This window comes from Prionailurus viverrinus, chromosome E1 (genome assembly GCF_022837055.1).
Source record: "Prionailurus viverrinus isolate Anna chromosome E1, UM_Priviv_1.0, whole genome shotgun sequence".
In the NCBI taxonomy this organism is placed as follows: Eukaryota; Metazoa; Chordata; class Mammalia; order Carnivora; family Felidae; genus Prionailurus; species Prionailurus viverrinus.
The window spans coordinates 1947079-1967873 of NC_062574.1; the positions used below are offsets into that span (position 1 = coordinate 1947079).

A 20795-nucleotide genomic window follows, 5' to 3' on the forward strand; every position below is an offset into this window, starting at 1 on the left:
TACTGACTTGCTTTGTTAGTGTTACTTAAAAAGCACGCGTGCGTTATGAGTGTCTTACTGTGCTTGAGGGGGCAGGTAGTGGGTTCGTCTCCCGGGAGGGGGTAGGGCTGTGTTTGCACGTTAATGTTCCCCTTTGGGACTTGGGTCCTAAATTGAGCATCTCAGGACCGACCACCCCCCCACCTCCGGTGGACGGTGAGTGCCACGTGCTGGCAGACTGGCCGGACCTCCTCCCTACCTGGGTCACCACACCTGCTGATCAGTCCTTCCTCCTGTTCTCGGAACGGTTCCTGTTTTTTCCAGGACCGTTTGACTCACATACAGTTCCCTGTTTATATCCTTTACTATTTACCGATGGGAATGAACATTTCCCTGTTTTTTATAAACAGAAATGTACTTAGAAGCACACACGTTCATATACAGCAACATCCCCTTTCTTATTAAAACCTATAGGGGCACCTGGGTGGCTCATTCGGTTAAACATCTGACTTTGGCTCAGGTCATGATCTCACCGCTCGTGGGTTCGAGCCCCGCGTCGGGCTCTGTGTTGACAGCTCGGAGCCTGGAGCCTGTTTCGGATTCTGTGTCTGCCTCTGTCTCTGCTCCTACCCTGCTCGCTCACTCTCTCTCTCTCTCTCTCTCACAAAAGTAAATAAACATTAAAAAAACCCACCTATAACAACTTCAAAAATTTGAATATAATCCATCTCTTCTGTATTGTGTTATACTTTTTTGTAACGGTTTACAGTGACTCTTCTCTTTTTGCTGTTACTACGAATTTAGGTCTTTCCCAAATGAATTGTAGCAGACACCTTTGGGCGCCTACTCCCCCCATCCATTACCCCCATTCACTTGGTGGTGGGACCCACGTTAAAACTACCCCCCCTTTTTTTTTAACTTGGAATTTTAATTATGTACATGAATAACAGCAGGAGAATGGGGAGTTCCGAGGCTGGACAGTGTCTCTAGGTGAAAAGATTACTAACAGTTCACTCGTAATTGGCATCACCCAGGATAACCGAGAAGGCTAGTGTATTTCCTCCTGAAGAAGAAAGCCGATTTATGACATTCAGGACTGACTTCTCTGCCGTGTCTAACTGGGGTGTCTCTTCGGGACAGAGTGCGATCAGGGGAGGGGCAGAGAGAGAGGGAGACCCAGAATCCGAAGCAGGCTCCAGGCTCCGAGCTGTCCGCACAGAGCCTGACGCGGGGCTCGAACTCACGGGCTGTGATATCATGACCTGAGCCGAAGCCAGACGCCCAACCGACTGAGCCACCCAGACGCCCCACTGGGGTGACTCTTGATCAGACGGGGGCCCCCAGATGTGCAGTGAGCTGATCGTTTGCAAGGGAGCGGTGGACAAGACAGTGGAGGGGAGGCTGTCTGCAAGGAGGCAGTGGTTGGGGGCTGTTTTTAAAGGGGGAAGTTGAGGTACGGTGATGCGGGGGATTCTTTTTTGGTAACTGGGCCTGATTGTGAGTAGCCCACTGGTCACTTAGGGCCTGTGGATACCCCGGGGCGGGTCGCCTGATGGGCCTGTGTGCATTCCATCGCTCAAGCCTGTTTGCCTAAATCCAGCCTCTACGTTCTCTGCCGTTTTCCTATAGAAATACTGGTTTCCTGCAGGGACTTCCCCCACGTTACCTATAACTGATTAAAATGGGTAGAACGTGGAACACTCTAGTTATTTCCAGGTGAATTCTTCACACTTCCTGGCTTTTGGAAGTTCTCCTTCTAGAAATCTTCTACGACCGTGTATCCTCGTAAAGCCCCGTCATGTAATTTCTCTCCACGGATCTGGACAGATACAGTGGCTTGTTGTGGGGAATCAAGAGAGGCAGTTCATCTCACGAACCCAGAGGACACCCCGGCTTCTTTAGCTTTGAACCTTTAGCCGAAAGAAATCCAACAACGCCAGCAAAGCCAATAACACCAAGTCTCGCAAAAGGTCCGGGAGGCGCACCTTGGAGATATCCGCGGCTGTCTGGCCCCCATCGAGCCAGACTCTGCATCTCGGGCTTCGTGTGTGAGTGTATTTCCGGACCCCAGCTGGTCTATGGCTCACGGTAACGTTGGAGGTGTGAGACGCTTCCTTCAAGGCGGGCCCTCAGCTCCTCCACGCATTTAGATTGACCCCCGGGGACGGAGTAGAGCGAAAGCCCATTGACTTCCACGGAGGTTTGGTGAGGTGAGCCCTTTCAGGGGAGGCGTAGACCTTGAAGGTGAGCCGACTCAGGCTGGCCGGCCCCACAGACCTCGGAGTTACCTTGAACGTGCTGCTGGCAGAGGGCACTCCGGCCTCCCCTGCTCTTAAAAAGGCCCAAGAAGAGATGGTCTTTCTTTCCACCACTGTATGGTGTTGGGTCTGCATGGGATCATTGGAGTAGGAGCGCCATCTTGCCAAGGAGGTGAGTCACTGGAGGAGCTAATTCACGAAGGATGGACGGATAGGAAAACAAAACCCCAGCTCCTCGGTGACGCTGACCTGGACAACCCTAGACTCAACCTACCTCATGGGCGTCTTATCTTCTGAGATAATAGTTTTTCCCTACTGTCTGAGCCATTTTGAATAGATTTTTTTTTTTTTTTTTTTTTTTTGGTTACTGGCAAGAGAAAACATTCTATATGTAAGTGAAATAATTCACTTATTTCAATCAGCCCCATTATTTAGGTTTTGCTCCCTGAAATGTCACGACACAGCCAGTGGGAGCCCCTCTAATTGGAAACACGCCCTTTCACAGTACTGCCTCTGACTTTCTTGAGAACGCCCTTACTTTTTTTTTTTTTTTTAGCGACAATAGTATGTTCCAGGCGTATCCTGAGGTTTGCCTGCTCGAAGGTATGGAGTCAGCTGCCCTCCAAGGAGCCCGCGTTTTAGTGGAGAATAATATTGTAGACCACAGTCCGGTTTCCAAGGAGCCGGTGTAGGTAGAAAAGACCATTGTTGCTGTCGGGACTCTTTTCGTTGTGACAGGGCTGGAAAAATCATTTCCTTCACGTGTCCATAGTTCTTACAAATCAGTAAGAAAAAGACCAAAATCCCAGGGAGAAACGGAGCGGCCGGCCCACAGAAAAGGAAATACCAGTGGCTTCTACGATATGGAAAGATGCCCAACTTTACTCAGCGTAAGAGAAACGGAAATTAAAATGACACGAGTGTACCGTTTCTCACCTGTCACACTGGCTGCGGCGAGGGCGTTCAAGAGCACGGTGTTGGCGAGACTGAGGGAAAGGGGGCATCCTCACGCATCACTGGCCTCGCTGATGGGAGCGTAAATTGCCACAGCATCTGTGGGGGGCAGCTTGACCCGTGCCAAATGCACCCAGGCTTGTGGCCCAGAAATTCCATTTTTAGGATACCGTGCTACGTGTATACTTACAGTTGAGAAACCCTGTATGTGCCCGGCGATTTCTTGTAGCAAAACACTTCTTTCTTATATTTACACAAGATTGCCAGCATCCTAAATGTCCACTTAGACAAAGCTGGTAGGGTAGACCGTTTTGCTACATCAAAACAGTGGCACCTTTTTAAGAAATATTTATTTCAATTAAAATATTTATTCATTTTTGAGAGAGAGGGAGAGAGAGAGCAGGAGAGGGGCAGGGAGACAGGAGACACAGAATCTCAAGCAGGCTCCACACTGTCAGCACAGAGCCGGATGTGGGGCTCGAAGTCCCGAACCTGAGATCATGACCTGAGCCGAAGTCGGACGCTCCACCTACTGAGCCCCCCGGGCGCCCCCAAACAGTGACACCCTTAAGCACAAGGAAGCTCTTTAAGTGCTGATACACGATGGTCTCCTGATTGAATCTGCAAGGTGGAAAAACCAAGCTGCGGAACAGCGTGGAGAATATGCTACCACGTGAGGGGGAGGACGAGGACGATCGGCGTGTCTCCGCTGGTGAACGTGCGTAGGGAAGACGTACGGCGACCACAGGAGGCGGGGACACCGGGTGGCGCGGGGCTGAGCGGGAGACCCTGGCGAATGCCACTTTCTTTCTGCCGTTCCCACTTTGCATCATGGAAGGTTACCGCCCACGAGAAAAGTAAACCAGAAACGATGCTGTCCCTGTTTCTGTTGACGTCACTTGTTTTGTCAGGCTTATGGGACTCGGTGTCACGGCTACTGGAGTCCATCTGGCTATTCCTTTATTATTTATGTTGCCTGGGAGTTACTCGTTTGCCTGTGTCTCTCCCGAGGGAAGGACTTATTTTTTTTTAATTTTTTTTCAACGTTTTTTATTTATTTTTGGGACAGAGAGAGACAGAGCATGAACGGGGGAGGGGCAGAGAGAGAGGGAGACACAGAATCGGAAACAGGCTCCAGGCTCCGAGCCATCATCAGCCCAGAGCCCGACGCGGGGCTCGAACTCATGGACCGCGAGATCGTGACCTGGCTGTAGTCGGAGCTTAACCGACTGCGCCACTCAGGCGCCCCGGGAAGGACTTATTTTTAACGGGCCTTTGTGCCCAGTGTGTTTTAGCAAACACCTCTCAGCACCCGCAAGCCCGATACCGTGCTGTATCCAGAAGAAACCAAAATGAGGACGTCCTGCTGGGAATGTGGTCCCTGCCGAGGGAAGCTGGCTCACCGCGGTCGGGGATCCGGCTGTTGGCACCAATTACTGTGGCATTAAGTGTGCGGTAACGAAGCATGCACAGGGCAAAAGCGGTAGAGAGCAAAGCCGATGAGGTCTGGCGGGGGGCGGCGGGATCACCGGGGAGGACTCCGAAAAACTCCTGTAAGTGTTGGAAGTTGACCAAGTTAGTTCCGAGGCTACGCTGTACCTCACTGAGGAGCTCCTGTGGACCAGCCCCCCTCCCCCCCCCGCCGCCCTCCTCCCCTGCAACCTTAAGCATGACCCTCCCAGAGAAGAGCCACCTCGTGAGGTCAGTGTGTGTGTGTGTGTGTGTGTGTGTGTGTGTGTGTGTGTGTGTGTGTGCGCGCGCGCGCGCGCGCGCGCGCGCGCAGATGGGGAGGCCTTGGGGCCCCTGGGTGGCTCAGTGGGTTGAGCGTCTGACTTTGGCTCAGGTCATGATCACCTGGTTTGTGGGTTCAAGCCCCGTGTCTGGCTCTGTGCTGACAGCTCGGAGCCTGGAGCCCGCTTCGGATTCTGCGTCTCCCCCTCTCTCTGCACGTCTCCAGCTCGCCCTGTCTCTCTCTCAAAAATAAATAAGCGTCAAAAAATTAAAAGAAATTAGATGGGGAGGCCTTCCCAGCCCCACACTGGGAGGCCCCCTTCCCTCCTCCTCCCCCAACCAGGGGCGCTGTGTGCCTCCCTGGCCCCCCACCCCCGCCAGGCCCGCCTTCTTGGGCTCCGGGCTGGTGGAGACCCGGGTGCCCCCACACCCGGGGGCCCGCTGGGCTTCCGAGGGGGAGGGGTCCGGGCTCTGCTCTTCAGAGAGTCCGCTCTTCCCCCTGAGACCGCGACTTGTCTTCCGGCAGGATGGGTGTCCGCGCCGCCGCGTGTCCACCGGCCCCTCGCTGTCCGCGGGCTCCAACAACCAAGTGCAGCTGTGGCTGGTGGGCCAGCACAGGGAGGCGGCGCTCAAGACGGGCGCGGGAACAGGACACGGCGGGGACAGGTGACACGAGGGCCCGGACGGGGCGCACAGCGCGCTCCCCCGCGGCCTCCTTGGAGGTGACCAGTGCGGGTGCGCGCCCGCCCGTCGTGGCGCAGAGCTCGGCCTTTCCTCGAATAGGCCGTCCGTCCTCCCGTGTCCCCCGTTCTTAAAAGCTGCCGTTTCAAGCCTTCTGCAGCGTCGCTAGGTGGGGGACCTGCGGGCCCTCCCCGGGTACCCGGGGAGGATGCAGGGATGCGGGCGCCGGGGAGGAAGCCCGAGATGCGAAGCCCGCGTTTCCCAGCCTTTTCCCTGCTCTCGCCGCATCCACCTGCTACTCGCCCGGCTCCGACCCGCCAGGCCTCACCGCCTGCCCCTCTTCCCAGCCCTCCCCGCGGCGCCCCCCCCCCCCCCCCCCCCCCCCCCGCTTCCCTTCCGCCGCCTCTAACCGAGAGTGCGCGCGGTCAGTTCTGTCTCCCGGACCTCTCGGGCCCCGAGCCCCGCCCCCGCCCACCGGGGCCGCCTTGAACCCGAGTCGCCTGCGCGCCCTCCACCGCCCTTCCACCACCAGAGCGGTTCTCCAAACGTTCCCACCTTCAAAGGTGCCCCCGCGCAGAACACAGGAGTGGCTTCCGTGTGTCCTCGGGACCAGCCCCACGTCCGTGGCTTACCCTCGAGGCTGCACGGTGTGGTCGTGCCCCTCTCCCCACAGCCCTGCCCTGAGCCCCAGCTCCACGACGCGGCTCGGCTCGCTTCGGCCCCGTCTCCCGGTACCCCTGCGCGGCACGCCTCCCCGCCTCTCCCTCTCCCGCGCGGCCCGAACCAGCGCCGCCCCCTGGAGGGGTCTCTCTAGTCGGCAGGCACGTCGTGCGGAAGGCCGGCCAGGGCCGGGGACTGCCCGCTGCATCCTGGGGGCGCTCTGCTCCGTGGTCCCCGCGCCCGGGGGCGCTCCCTCGGGGCGCGGCGCGTGGCGCGGTGACTACAGGGAGGAAGAAGTGAGGAGGGGGTGCACCTCCCCGTCTCGTGTCTTCCGCCCCACCCCGACCCGCGTGGGGTCGTGGGGCCACCTGCTCCGTGCGCGCCTCCTTGGCTGTGCGGCTCCTTTCGCGCGCCTTTCCCGGGGGCCCTCGGAAGGGCGTCCGGCGCGGGCAGGGCTCAGTCCCGGGGCTGCTTCTGGGGAGCCCCGCGGTGGCTGAGCCCCTGTCGCCCGCAGGAAGTGGAGTTTCAGGCGGACGTGCAGGGCCCCGGGGCCAGTGGGGACGAGTTCAGGTTTCCGTGCTACCGCTGGGTGGAGGGCGCTGGCATCCTGAGACTGCCCGAGGGCACCCGTGAGCGCGGGGCTGGGGGTGTGACGAGGCCTGGTCGGGGGAGCGGAGGAAAGGGGGCAGGGCGCGCGGGCTGGAACCTGGAAATCGGGGTTCGGGGCGGTTCTGGAAGAGGCGGGTTGCTGGAGATACACCTGCCGGCCGGAGGCTGGGGGAGGGCAAGATGCTGAAGGGTCAGGGCCAGCGGGCAGGGCCGGCAGGGGAGGCGTCCTTGGCGGGCAGGGGAGAGGCTCTCCGGAGGAGCCTCACTGCCCGCCTCTCCTCCCCACCTCTCCTCCCCACGCGTAGGCCGCACGGTGCTGGACGACCCTCAGGGCCTGTTCAGGCAGCGCCGGGAACACGAGCTGGAGGAGCGGAGGAAGCTGTACCGGTCAGCCCTCCTCCCGCACCCCGACTCCTCCCGACCCCACTCGACCCTCCTCCCGCACCCCGACTCCTCCCGACCCCACTCGACCCTCCTCCCGCACCCCGACTCCTCCCCACCCCACCCGACAGCCCTCCTCCCGCACCCCGACTCCTCCCCACCCCACTCGACCCTCCTCCCGCACCCCGACTCCTCCCCACCCCACTCGACCCTCCTCCCGCACCCCGACTCCTCCCCACCCCACCCGACAGCCCTCCTCCCGCACCCGACTCCTCCCGACCCCACTCGACCCTCCTCCCGCACCCCGACTCCTCCCCACCCCACTCGACCCTCCTCCCGCATCCCGACTCCTCCCGACCCCACTCGACCCTCCTCCCGCACCCCGACTCCTCCCGACCCCACTCGACACTCCTCCCGACCCCACTCGACCCTCCTCCCGCACCCCGACTCCTCCCGACCCCACTCGACCCTCCTCCCGCACCCCGACTCCTCCCGACCCCACTCGACCCTCCTCCCGCACCCCGACTCCTCCCGACCCCACTCGACCCTCCTCCCGCACCCCGACTCCTCCCGACCCCACTCGACCCTCCTCCCGCACCCCGACTCCTCCCCACCCCACCCGACAGCCCTCCTCCCGCACCCGACTCCTACTGACCTAGCGATGCAGGAGAGGGCGACGGAAGGCACGGCCGCGGAAAGCACCCCTTTCTGGGTACTTGCTCTCTGCCTCCGGCGGGTACCTGCGCCCCGCGGCCCATACGGGGCTTTGGGCGCCACCTGCTGGCCGCCAGGCAGTACTGGACAGGGGACCTGCCTTGGGCGCAGAAATTCGGAGAAAGGGGCGAGCTGCTGGGGCCTCAGGGAACTTTGGAACACCTCCTCCCTGCAGCCCCTAGAGGAGCTCAGGGCCGCGTTATGGCTGGGCTGGGGATTCTCACCTAGTGACTACAGTCCGGGGCAGGATGACAACACCAGCGTTGTGCGTTTATTTTCTGAATTCTTGTATTTTATTTTATTTTTTTAAGTTCAGTTATTTGAGAGAGAGCACAAGCGGGGGAGGAGGAGGAGGAGGAGGAGGAGGAGGAGGAGGAGGAGGAGGAGAGAATCCCAAGCAGACTCCATGCCGTCAGCGCAGAGCCTGACGCGGGGCTCAAGCTCACGCACCGTGAGATCATGACCCAAGTCAAAGTCGGGTACTTCACGGACTGAGCCACCCAGGTGCCCCTTTCTCACCAACACTTACTATTTGGTCTTTTTGACAATAGCTGCCTAACGGGTGTGAGATGATAATCTCATTATAGTTTTGATTTGTCGTTTGGTCTGGTTTTAGGTGGCTGTCTGCTTTTCGTGTGAGAATTTTCTGTGTTCTGTTTTTATGTGACTATTCAGGAAGATCCAAAACCTATTGCCACCACCTTCCCAGGAACTCTATGTATTACTTTTTGTAGTTAAGAACCCCTCAGGTATGGGAAGCTGAATCTGGGCATTATTTGGAAGGTCGCTATGGCAGGGAGCCAGTGCTGATTTCTGAGGAATGGAAGCGTCATCAGATCGGTTCGGAAGTTGAACTTGGCAGAAGTTTGGCGACTGGGGAAAGGTAGTGGAACGGGAAAGGCCAATTATGACGGTACCTCAGCCCTCCAAATGGGAGATGCTACTGAGGGAGGGGTGAGGGGGGATGGGTGTGAGAAACACGGTGGGGGGCCGAATCAAGTGGCTTGGTGACGGGTGGCGGGAGAAGAAGGAGAGTTGGGGACGTGCCAGTCAACCGGAAACTCCTGGAATGAATGTCTGGGGAAATGGCAGAGTCCCAGACGTCAGTAGGGGTGAGGGCAGTGACTGCCGAGAGGGGGACCAGGGGGCTGAGGGGGAGATACCACTAAGGTCTCGAAAATCAGTTTGGCGAGTTACGGGGTCCTGGGCGGAGACGCGGGTGGGTGTCCGGAGCTCGGGGAAAGATCCACGCCGGACACACACGGATGTGGGGGTCGTCTGCGTTCCGCACCCAAGGAAAAGATAACAAATGGGACTAAAACAATATTTGCGGAAAAGTGAGAAAAACTGCTTGTGAGATGAAGGAACCATCTGGCTACATCAAAAATAAAAAGGCAGCACGGAAGCTTTATGGGCGCAGGAAGGGCCCGTGGCTTTCTCTCCGAGTGGTCTGGCTCTGTTTACGGGGGAGTCTCTGAACGTCAGGATTTGGTTTCTTGGTTTTGTTTTTTTATTTCAGAGAGAGGGAGAGTGTGCGCGTGAGCAGGGGAGGGACGGAGAAGAGAGAGAGAGAGGCCGTTAAGCAGGGCTCGATCCCACGACCCTGGGATCATGACCTGAGCCGAAATCCAGAGTCGGACGCTCAACGCTTGAGCCCCCCGGGCGCCCCACTGAATGTCCACATTTGGAGATATGTTCTCCGGGGTCATTCACATCACACCCCCTCGTAAGCCTTACGCCCCGCCCCAAATCGTCTCTGCATTTACTGCTCCAGGTTCATTTCCTCTTGGTTTCAGTTTCTCCGGAGAAGAAAACCTTGACAGGTGGGCAGTGCCCTTGGGGGACGTACACCTGTACCCGTATGCCTGTACGTGTACGGATCTTCGGCCCAGCCCTGTGCCACGCACACGCGTTCCGGGGTAAACGGTACCTCCCGGGCGTGGGCCTCTGAGAGCTTCCCGGGGACGGTCCTCAGCCTGGTGTTGATTGTTACCCCCCTTGCTGCACTTTGTAGCGTCTGCAGTGTGAATCTTCAATCTTCACGAACACTCGAAGTCTGTTATGCTGAGAGTCTTCCGTCCAGCGTCGATTTTGTCCCCGCACACGCACACGTTTTACTTCCTCACTGCGTGCTGGTGGGGCGCCCGGGTGGCTCAGTCGGTGGAGCGGCCGACTTCGGCTCAGGTCACGATCTCGCGGTTCACGAGTTCCAGCCCCGTGTCCGGCTCTGGCTGACAGCTCGGAGCCTGGAGCTGCTTCGGATTCTGGGTCTCCCTCTCTCTTCCCCTCCCCCACTCACGCTCTGTCTCTCTCTCTGTTTTAATAAACATTAAAAAAAATTTTTTTTTAAAGAATGGGATTAGCGATGGCATATTTGCACAAAAGAATGCCACGCAGTCACGAGAATGAAAGAACAACTAATGAGCAACCACGGGAACGAATTTCACAAACACACTGTTGAACAAAAGAAATCAGACGGGAAAGAGTACGGATGCTGCAACTTTATACAAAGTACGGAAACAGGCAAAACGAATCCGTGGTGCCACAGGTCGGAACAGTGGTTACCTTTGGAGGAGGGTACTGACCGGGAGGGGTCATGAGAGGCTTCTGGGGGACTGGTCATTTTCCATGGTGATTGTTTTTCCCTTTTATCTGGGTGCTGATTAGATATGAGTGCGTCCAGCCTGAGAAAGCCATCAGGTTGTACCCTGGTAACAAGCCACCTTTATATATGTAACTTGTACTTCGAGACACGAAGATTAAAAGAGGATTGGCCACAGTTAAGCCACATGGACCTTCAGAGTGAAGTTACTTAGTATCTAATACAGTTTAGGAAAAGGACCCCTTTGCCAATATCGTTGTCAAATGAAAACAAATCCAGACTTGAGTAAGTGGAAATTATTCAAGAGTATTGCATGGGGAGACCACTTTGACCACCAGATCTGCGAGTGTTTCAAATGTCAGACAGAAAGACATTTTCTCTGGTACGAGAAGTGTCCAAGCTAGAAAGAACCAGGGGTGGTGATGTGGCCAAACCTTGGAGCAAAAAACCAACCAACCAACCTACCAACCAACCTACCAAACGAAACCCTTGGAGCAGAAAGCATCCCTCCTTCAGGTTGGCTGAAGGGGTGTTCCCCAATACTAGAAATTCTCTTTGATTTTTTCTGACCTCTAGCCCTCGGCATTAAGGTTGGGCGTGGGGCGGGGGAGATGGGCCGTAAACGCCTGGCGCGTACCGTCCAGACGCATCGTTGATTCTCCCGGGGGAAGGCAAACAGGTGTCGGGAATCCCTCTGTGAGGCGGGAGCAGGAGTCAGTAACGGTGACGAAACAGGTCTCGGGGAGGACTGAAGGCAGGGTGGCACGAGGGGTCGAAACTCGAGGGAATCTGCCCTTTGTTTGTTTATTTATGGCCCACACGTCTTGGACTCGTATACATCTTTCTTCCCATTAAGGTTTTGTTTTTGTTTTTGTTTTTTAATGTCTGAGAGACAAAGAGAGAGCGTGAGCAGGGGAGGGGCAGAGAGCGAGGGAGACACAGAATCCGAAGCAGGTTCCAGGCTCCGAGCGGTCAGCACAGAGCCCGACGCGGGGCTCAAACTCGTGAACCGTGAGATCATGACCTGAGCCGAAGTTGGACGCTCAACCGACCGAGCCACTCAGGCGCCCCTCCCATTAGGTTTTAAAAAAAATAATCAGCTTTAGTTTTTAGAGCAGTCTTAGATTTACGGAAAATAATTGAGTAGACAGTACAGAGAGTTCCCAACACATCTCTGCTCCCCCATCTTGTGTGTAGTTTTCCTATTAATGTTACACATTATTAATAATAATACATAATGTACCTTGCAGTGATATTGTACATTTGTCACAATCATTGACCTGATCCTGATACAGTAACTAAACTAAAGCGACTATCGTAACTGATATAAGAATTGACGAAAGTCCATAGCTTACGTTAAAGTTGACTCTTGGTGTTACAGTTATAAGGTTTTGACAAGGGTGTGATGACGTGTATTCCTCGTGACGGTATCACACAGATTGGTCTCACTGACCTAAACTCCCCCTATTCATCCTGCCTGCCTCCCCCACAGCCTCTTTGGCAACCACCCATCTTCTGTCTCTGCGATTTTGCTTCTTCCAGAGTGTCATATAGTTGGAATTATGCGGTGTGCTGCCCTTTTTATTTTTATTTATTTATTTATTTTTGGGGGTGGGCGACGAAGGGGAGGGAGGGAGGGAGGGAGGGAGAGAGAGAGAGAGAGAATTCCAGGCAGGCTCTGCACTGTCAGACAAGTCAATTTTAGATGGAAGGCTGTGGAAATAGAATCTGAAGTCTTTCCTATGATCTCTCCAGCTCTGTGATAGGTCCCAGCGTATTTTGGTTTAACTGTACATCTTTATGGATTTTGTAAATTTTGAGAAATTTGAGAAACTGTACTAATTGTTAAAGGTCTGAAAGCCCTGACCATAGGACCCTAAAACTCACCTAAATAGTGCAGAACATCCCTGCCTTCAGTATAGTCTCATTTCGGACCTGCCCCTTCACAAAGCCACCACACGACAGCCATTGCAATTGATGACTTCAGACGGGTCCACATGTGCCCGGTATTGGTCTCCTTTGGCTTCAGTCGCAAGCCCTGCTTCCTCTTTAAATCGCGGGGTTTCCTTGTGTGTAATAATGACCTTTACCATTTGCCGAATGCTTCTTTTTAAAAAAAAATATTTATTTTGAGAGAGAGAGAGCGAGCGAGCACATGCAGCGGAGGGGCAGAGAGACAGGGAGAGAGAATCCCAACCAGACTCCGTACTCGGTGCAGACCCCGACGTGGGGCTCGATCTCACAACGGTGACATCACGACCAGGGCTGAAACCAAGAGTTGGACGCTTAGCCAGCTGAGCCCCCCAGGTGCCCCTTTGTTGAATGCATCTTAAACATTACATATTGCGTTAAGAGCAGTTTCCACAGTAACCCTTTCAGTGTCCAAGCAGCTTCATGATGTCGGTGTGATTGTTTTTATTTCGTAGCTGAGGACGCAGAGACTCTGAGAAGCTCGGTAACGTGTCATGGGTCGCGCGGTCACAAGTTAGAGGCGGGGCCGGAATTGGACTCGAGCGTGTCTGGCTCAAAAGCTTGTGCCCTTAACCACCACTCCGGCTTCCCCCCTCATCTCGCACCCTGAGGTTCTTCCCTTGAGATGGTCTCAAATCTTTAGATGTCACTCAAAGCAGATGGCCTCGTCTGGACACGATTTAACCCTGTTTAACGTGGAGGACTTTCCCATTGCCTAAAGATGTTGCGGCGGTGAGGACGGAGATTCCCAAAGTCCCCCTGACAAGTTTAACGGTAAGTTTTTGATTCATATTTTCTAACTGGAGGTAACGGGTAGCTGTAGGTTTTCCCCCAAAGGGGATATTTGCTGAAGGCGCAGTAGCATGGTGGTCTCTTGGCAGGCATGCCCGTGCTCCTGTGCCGGAGAGAGAAAATTCTGTATTCTTTCCACAGATAGATACACGTATCTATAGATCTATATCTGTAGAGTAGATCTCTATCTATCCGTATATCTTTAACTGTATATGTGTTTAACGATCTTCCCCACGATTCCTCTCCCTGAGAAAGAAATTCACAGAGAAATCCACACAGAAATTTAGCGTACTATTTGGCACACGGGCCATCGTCAGAGACTTACTGGCCAAGTGGAGTTGAAGTGTCTTAGCATCGAGCCCGGCACCTCCACGCGTCTCTGCTGACCTCCTGGCTTTGTCGCCTTGACTTTGGGCCATCGATGGGAAGTACAAAACAGCACGTCCCCGTCATAGGCTCACATGCTGGATTCCCGTCCTGGTGGAGATCGCGTGGCGTGGAAGTGACGTGGCAGGGAAATGCCCCGATGCCTTCGGTCATCACTAGGGACACAAACGGAGACGGGGTTGGTGGAGCGGTAATGTCTGGGGAGACGGCGCCCTACGATCTCTTCTTCCTCCCAGATACCCTCTTTGGTTGCCAGGCTCTCTGCTTTCACGGTCGGGTACGAACCTTGCTGTCAGAAACCAGGTGCTGAGGTGACTTGGACGCCACCGTTCGTTCAGACTCGCAGTCCGTTTCTCGCTTTGGCGCCAGTGGTCCCAGATCACTGACTGTCGTCGAGAAGCGCACCACCGTGGAGCCACGGAGTACGGTGCTTTTCCATTGGCGGGGGGGAGCCCGGACTAGACTGCTCTCCTCAAAGGCGGCTGTTACGTCTCCCAGAGCCGCGGCCTTCGTGGTCACGTGGCACGAGCCCCGAAAGACGACCAGTGAGCGCTTAACCAAGCGCTTTGTTGCCGGACCCTCGCTAGCCCCCCGCTCCACCTCGATTTTTCCACCGCACGTAGAGCTTACTAAAGACGTCAGTTCAAAAATGGTTCCATTATGGGGCGGGTGGGTGGCTCAGTCAGTTGAGTGTCTGACTCTTGATTTCAGCTCAGGTCAAGATCCCAGGGTTGTGAGATCGAGCCCCACGTTGGGCTCCACACTGAGCGTTGAGCCTGCTTAAGAATCAATCTCTCTCTCTCTCTCTCTCTCTCTCTCTCTCTCCCCCCCCCCCCCTCCCTCCCTCCCTCTCTCCCTCTCCCCCCCTCTGCCCCTCCCCCCACTTGTGCGCTCTCTCTCTCTCTCTCTCTCTCTCTCTCTCTCAAATGAAATTAAAAAAAATTTTCAAATGGCTCTATTATCAACCACCCCATTCTGGTCAGTATAAAAAGACGACTGATAGAACAGGTCACTAGTATTCCGTGGAGTTTGGCGTTTTGGAGGGAACTATTTCCTTTCTTCTCACCAACATGAGAGAGAGGCAGGGTGGTGTTGCCTCTAAGGCCAGGGTGAGAGTCGGGTGTGAGAGAAGCTCTCGTGAAGATGTCCGCTATAAAGGGAATGTTCTGGATAAATTCCTCTTGTGCCTCTAGACCCACTTTGTAGCGGTTTTGTTTGTTCGATTTGTTTTTTGTTTTTGTTTTGGAGAGAGGGAGCGCGCACAAAAAAAAAAGGAAAGGGGCAGAGAGGGAGAGAGAGGATCCCAAGCAGGCTCCATGCGGTCTCCTCTGTGGTTGTGTCACACCCTACCCTTCCTTCGCCAGCTGTCCCTTTGTTTTTGTTTTTTTCAATTTAAAAAAAATTTTTTTTTTTTATTTTTGGCACAGAGAGAGACAGAACATGAACGGGGGAGTGGCAGGGAGAGAGGGAGACACAGAATCGGAAACAGGCTCCAGGTTCCGAGCCATCAGCCCAGAGCCCGACGCGGGGCTCGAACTCACGGACCGCGAGATCGTGACCTGGCTGAAGTCGGACGCCCAACCGACTGCGCCACCCAGGCGCCCCCAGCTGTCCCTTTGCTAATAAGCTGTCCTCCACTTACCCGAATTTAAATGTGTCCTGTGTCTTCTGTTGGGTGCTTGGCTGATGCGAGGGAGACCAGCAGAATGAGAATCTCCTGGTGCCACCACTGGCGTGGAGGAGCGCGAAATAAAAGTTCACGTGAGTTTCTGACTGCCCAGGGGCCCCGGGCGTTGCCATTTTAAGTTGTCCTTCTCCATTTTGGGGAAGAACAGGGAGCGATTTTTTAATGTTTATTTTTGAGAGAGAGAGAGAGAGAGAGAGAGAGAGCGCGCGCACGAGCAGGGGAGGGGCAGAGAGAGAGACACAGAACCCGAAGCAGCTCCAGGCTCCGAGCTGTCAGCACAGAGCCCGACACGGGGCTCGAACCCACACACCGTGAGATCGTGACCTGAACCGAAGTCGGATGCTCAACCGACTGAGCCACCCAGGTGCCCCTGGAGGCATATTTTAAGAGAGAAACCCGTGTTTGCTATTGGTCTGGAGGCCTTGGGATTGGAGGGATCTTACTGGAGCCTTTCGGATCTAGTAAAGAGTTCCCGGAAGGCCTGAAAGAATCTTAATATATTTGAACTTGGGGGAGGATGGGGCCGTTGCCAACTCCTCCGTCCTGAAAGGGTACGGTGGAGGGCATCAGAGCCCCGTGGCCCCACATGAAGGGCAGAAGCCCAGGGACTACGGGTCTCTTTTCCAGGCCAAACGGTGGCACGTCTAGCTGAAAATGGCGTCGGGATATTGCACTGAGGAAAGCTGGCTGCTGTCCAGGAGTTCTTTCGACAGCACCAGCCGGCAGCTGAGCACTGCTCCGAGAGCCAAGCGCTGGGCCTGCAGACCATCCTACCCGCACGAGCAACAGGTGGTGGGAGGCACAGGAGCCTCTGACGAGCGGCTTCACCGGAATTTCCTCCTTCCGTCCGGCCCCCGTCGGAGGATGGAGGAGAACCCACAGTCCAAAGGCAGGCGAGTTTTGAGTGATTATACGTGGCGTGTAAATTGTGCTCGGGTCGGGGGGGCAACTGGGATGTGACCCGTAGGGATCTGGAAGCCGAGTGGCTGGAGGGAGGGAACACGTTGCCAGAGAGCAAGAAGCTTCTTCCCGAGATGGAGGTTGAGGCTCTGGAGGGGAACGGTAGGTTGCGGAGCGGAGGTGGGGTTTGTCAGGGGTTGGAGTCGATGTGGAGGAGAGGAGAGTGCTTCCGGTTTGGGGGGGGGGGAGAAGAAAAGAGGGCTTACTGGTGACTGCGTGAGCTGCAGAAGAGAGGCCCCCGGGGACGTGCTGCGCGGTGGCGAGTGTCGGGATGGCTCGCGGTCCCCGATTCTTGAGTGTCGGGAGGGGTGGCTGCAGCGGACGAGGTAGCCTCAGAAAACAAGTGGATTTTGCAAGGAAGCTTCCAAATCGTCTACACCGAACCGGCTCATCAGGTGACCGACGCTGAGCGTCGGGGGCAGGGCCGCCGGGGCCACACTGTGCCGGAAGCTGGCTCGGGGGCACCCGCCGGGGAGCCTTGTGTTTGTCGAGAATCGAGAATCGTGTGAGCGTTTCTGTCACTCCGGCTTGTTGCCGTCACCTGCAATTTACAAACTCGTGAAACGGGTAAGCAAAAGGTATTGCTTTTACGAAAACCCAGCTCGACTGACTTACGCCTCTGTGAACAAGGATCATTTAAAAATCACCGTCAAGCGGTGCCCGGGTGCACCGGCTCAGTCGGTGAAGCGTCTCTTTTATCCCGGCTCAGGTCGTGGGAGGGGGGTCAAGGGAGGGCGACTTGCCTGCTTAAGATTCTCTCTCTCTCTCTCTCTCTCTGCCCCTCTGCCGCACGTGTGCTCTCTCTCTCTCCCTCTCAAAAAAATTAAAAATAAATCACTGTGAAATTTAGTGATTAGAAGGAGGCAAGACAGCTGTAGGTGTGAGGAAACCTGTAAAGATCTGGAGGGTCACCGAATTTCGTCTTTTCCCTACAAAAACCTTTCGTTTCGAGCTCCCTTTTAAACAGATGTCGACTCATCTGGCTGTGGTCTACACAAGAAAGACCCAGGGAAGGTCTTCTTAAGGACCCACGCTCCGAAAACTCCCGCCCGATACGAAAACACTCGTGGGTGGCTGTTCATTTACGGTTTCGCTTTAGATCGACGTGTTTCAGGTTTGTGTCAATACTTTTTGATTCCCTCTTGATCCCCTTCCGATGTTGACGGACCGACTAATTCAACATGCAGAAACAGAGGCAGTGTTTAGGCAGAAGCCCGTGGACTCGAGGCCTTTGGGTCACGGCAGAGCGGAAGGTCCAGGAGAGGGGGAGGGAAGCCTGTGGTGAGCCGGGGCGCTGGAGGGGTCGGACGGAAGTGAGCCTCCCAAGAAGGAAGCTAGGAGGGATGTGGACCTGCGACCGCGGCTTCTCTCAGGAGGCCCCCGAGACCCGCACGTGGGGAGGCGGAGGGGCAGCCGACGCTGCTGGGACGGGAGTGGGCCGACGGCACCTGCAATACGGTGCTGGCCCCGAAGAGCCCGTGCGGGGAAAGCCCCACGGAGGCTTCAGGACTGGACTTGAAGGGGAGTTTCCGACTCCTCCTCTTGCCCGGGAGGCTGGACAACCAAGCCACGGCCTCCGCCTGCCCAGCACCGTGTACTCGTCCTGCGCTGTCACTCGGGATCCTTGTCAAGATGGTTTACTCACGTTCCCCTGAAAACAGCCCCGCACGTCGAACCTCCCTCGCCCCACTGTCTGTTGTCATCTTATTTAGTCGCCATATCTGGGTGGCCCGTGGTCAGCGCCTTCAGCTCTGGGCAGAGCGTGGAACTGGCATCGGGAACGTTTGCAGGTAGACCAGGGTGCACCTTCCCGGGGGACGGTAGGGGGGCACCTCTGTCGGCGGAGAGGAGCCGGTGGGTGGGAGGTGGAGACCCTGGGAACCGGACCACCCTCCCCCCGCAGGGACACAGGTCTGGGTGTGGCTTTCTGGGGTTGGGGAGCGGCTGGACCTCGGATCTATTTAATCGCGGCTCTCCCCCCAGGTGCCCTCCAGGTCCGGGCGCGACGGGCAAGTACGCTATCCACGTGGTCACCAGGGACTCGCTCCTGGCAGGTTCCAGAAACCTGGTGCAGCTGTGGCTCGTGGGCGAACAGGGGGAGGCCGACCTGGGCAAGAAGCTGTGGCCCATGCGCAGTGAGGTCGGTGCGCAGCCCACGGGGCACTGGGGGTCCGGGGGAGGAGGCCGGGCGGTGGGGGGGGTCCCCGGAAAGGGGCCGGGCGGTGGGGAGGGGACACGGTGGGGGACCGGGTGGGCGTCCGGAGCCCGGTGCCCTGCAGTCCTGCGCGGTCTGTCCGGGTCGGCTCGGAGGGAAGGTGGGCCGTCTCCCCGGGGGCAAGACCCGCAAGCCCGGTCCGAGCCCGCTCCCGGTCCCGCCGCAGACGGGAGTTCGAGGTCAGCGTCCCCGTGCACCTGGGGCGCCTCCTGCTGGCGAAGCTGCGCAAAATCCTGCTGGACGACGCCTGGTTCTGCGAACGGATCTCTGCGCGGCCCGGGACCCAGGGCGAGGCCCGCTTCCCCCACTATCGCCGGGTGCGGGGCGACCAGGTCGTCTGCCTGCCCGAGGGCACCGGTGAGGGTGTGGGGAGTGGCGTGCGGGGCTGGAGGAGGCAGGGGTGGGGGTGGGGTCGCCCGTGACCCCGGAGAGGGGACAGGTGGAAGGGCGGGGCCGGCGCGGACCCGGGTCCAGGGAGGCCTGTGCTCGTGCCTGTCCCCCAGCCCGGACCCTGAGCGACGACCACCAGGACTTCCTTCAGGCGCAGGGGGAGCAGGAACTCCAGGAGAGAAAGAAGGTGTACCGGTGAGCCCCCACCCCCATCCCCTACCGAGCCCGAGGAACCCCCAGCCCCCACTGATCCCCGATTCCGTGTCCTTCCTCCAGGTGGGGCTCCCGGAAAGACGGCCCAATCCTGCCGGTGGCCGGTGGCCGGGAGGACGCAGTGTGACCTCCCCAGGAACCAGAGATTCCTGGAGGATAAGGATTTTGACTTCAGGGTCTCGCCGATGAAAGCGCCAGCGCCTGGGGGAGGGTGGGCACCTGCTCCCCGGGACGCAAAGCAGGGGCCCTTCCTGGTCTCCCGGCACCGCCATTCTTTCCGCAGGCTGGAGGGCTTGGCCTCGAGGGTTCCCTGGACCTCACACATCCAGTTAAAATAGCGGAAGACTTCAAAAGAGCATCCCCGCGCGCAGGGACTCCCCTGGCTGGTCAGTTGCCGCAAAGTCCCCAGACCTGTGTGCACCTCTCCAACCCAGGGCTCTGAAAGAAGACGGGGAGACCGGAGGGAGGGGGGACGCTAGCGGATCAGGAGCTCGGGGCTCCCCGCAGGCTTCGGAACGGATGTCTTCAGAGCGGGTTCGAAGTTCAGGGAAGGAGGACGCCTTCTTTGGGTACCAGCTCCTCAAGGGCGCAAACCCCACGCTCCTGAGGCGGCACCAGTCTCCCAGCGCGGCTGCTGGTGCCTCCGGGGTCGGAAGAGCCCGAAACCCGGTGTGCTCCCTGTGCTCGCCCCGGCCCCCAGCCGCCGCCCCTCCCTCAGTTCTCCCACCAACCTCTTTAATCTATACCCTCCTCGTCTGCACTCAGGGTTTCTCCGAGGCCGCGGGGGTGTCCTGTTCGTTGCAGGGTCCGGGCACTGCAGAATCAGGTGCTAGCAGCATCCTTCACTCCGGCTTGACGACCCCAAATGACTCCAGACGCTGCCGAACAGCCTCTGGGGTGGGAGTGGGGACGAAAGTCCCCTGGTCAAGAAGCGCGGAGCTAACGTCTGCCCCTGACTTCCCTTTCTTTTCTTTCCCATCTTCTTCCTTCGTTAGATGCATCTCACGCTTGGGGGGGTGGGGGGGTGGAGGAGCCGGAAGGAAAGGGAGGGAAAGGGAGACGGAACAAAGCCCTGGAGAGAGCTGGAGCTATGGGGCTTTTTGGAGGGGAGGAAAAAGGGACTCTTTTTTAAGCATTCTTTTAATGTTTATTTTTGAGACAGAGACAGGGGATAAGCAGAGAGACACGGAGACACAGAATCCGAAGCAGCTCCAGGCTCCGAGCTGTCAGCACAGAGCCTGACGTGGGGCGCAAACCCAAAAACCTTAAGGTCATGACCGGACTTGAAGTCAGGCGCTTAACCGACTGAGCCCCCCGGGTGCCCCATAAAGGAACTATTTTGTGCTAAGTTTGGCTAAAACCTGGAGGGGGGTTGATAGGGAGGACTTTGGTTGTGGGGGCAGACGGTGTGGCGGAAAACCGGGACGTTCACTTCAGGGGGCTCCAACTCTTGATGGGGGACACTGGGCGTGGAAGCCTTGCGTCCGGGGGGGCTTTGGCTGTGGGGAAAGGGAGGGGTGTCGGAGGGGAGAGGAAGGAAGCCCGTTGCCAATGAAATAAAGGCGGTCCGGAACCGACCCCAAGCCCTTGATCTATCCCTGCTCCCCACCC

The 20795-nt window shown here is 57.0% G+C and overlaps 1 protein-coding gene, 1 long non-coding RNA gene and 1 pseudogene across 2 annotated transcripts; 1 reads left to right on the forward strand and 2 right to left on the reverse strand.

The window, feature by feature from the left end:
* Positions 1-1341: 1341 nt before the first annotated feature.
* LOC125151820 (MICOS complex subunit MIC26-like) lies at positions 1342-2516 on the reverse strand (annotated as a pseudogene).
* Positions 2517-11638: 9122 nt separating this feature from the next.
* On the reverse strand, positions 11639-15676 carry LOC125151267 (uncharacterized). Its single transcript, XR_007146706.1, has 3 exons — positions 15362-15676; positions 13658-14226; positions 11639-13435 (listed from the first exon to the last, which is right to left on the reverse strand). It is a non-coding gene; the product is annotated as an uncharacterized LOC125151267 (long non-coding RNA).
* A 764-nt stretch (positions 15677-16440) lies between these two features.
* On the forward strand, positions 16441-20040 carry LOC125151821 (polyunsaturated fatty acid (12S)/(13S)-lipoxygenase, epidermal-type-like). Its single transcript, XM_047833295.1, is given in 10 exon segments — positions 16441-16468; positions 17334-17480; positions 18028-18156; positions 18350-18506; positions 18748-18938; positions 19085-19166; positions 19248-19296; positions 19298-19395; positions 19619-19855; positions 19989-20040. Coding segments are annotated over 10 exon segments (1170 nt in total).
* Positions 20041-20795: the final 755 nt, after the last annotated feature.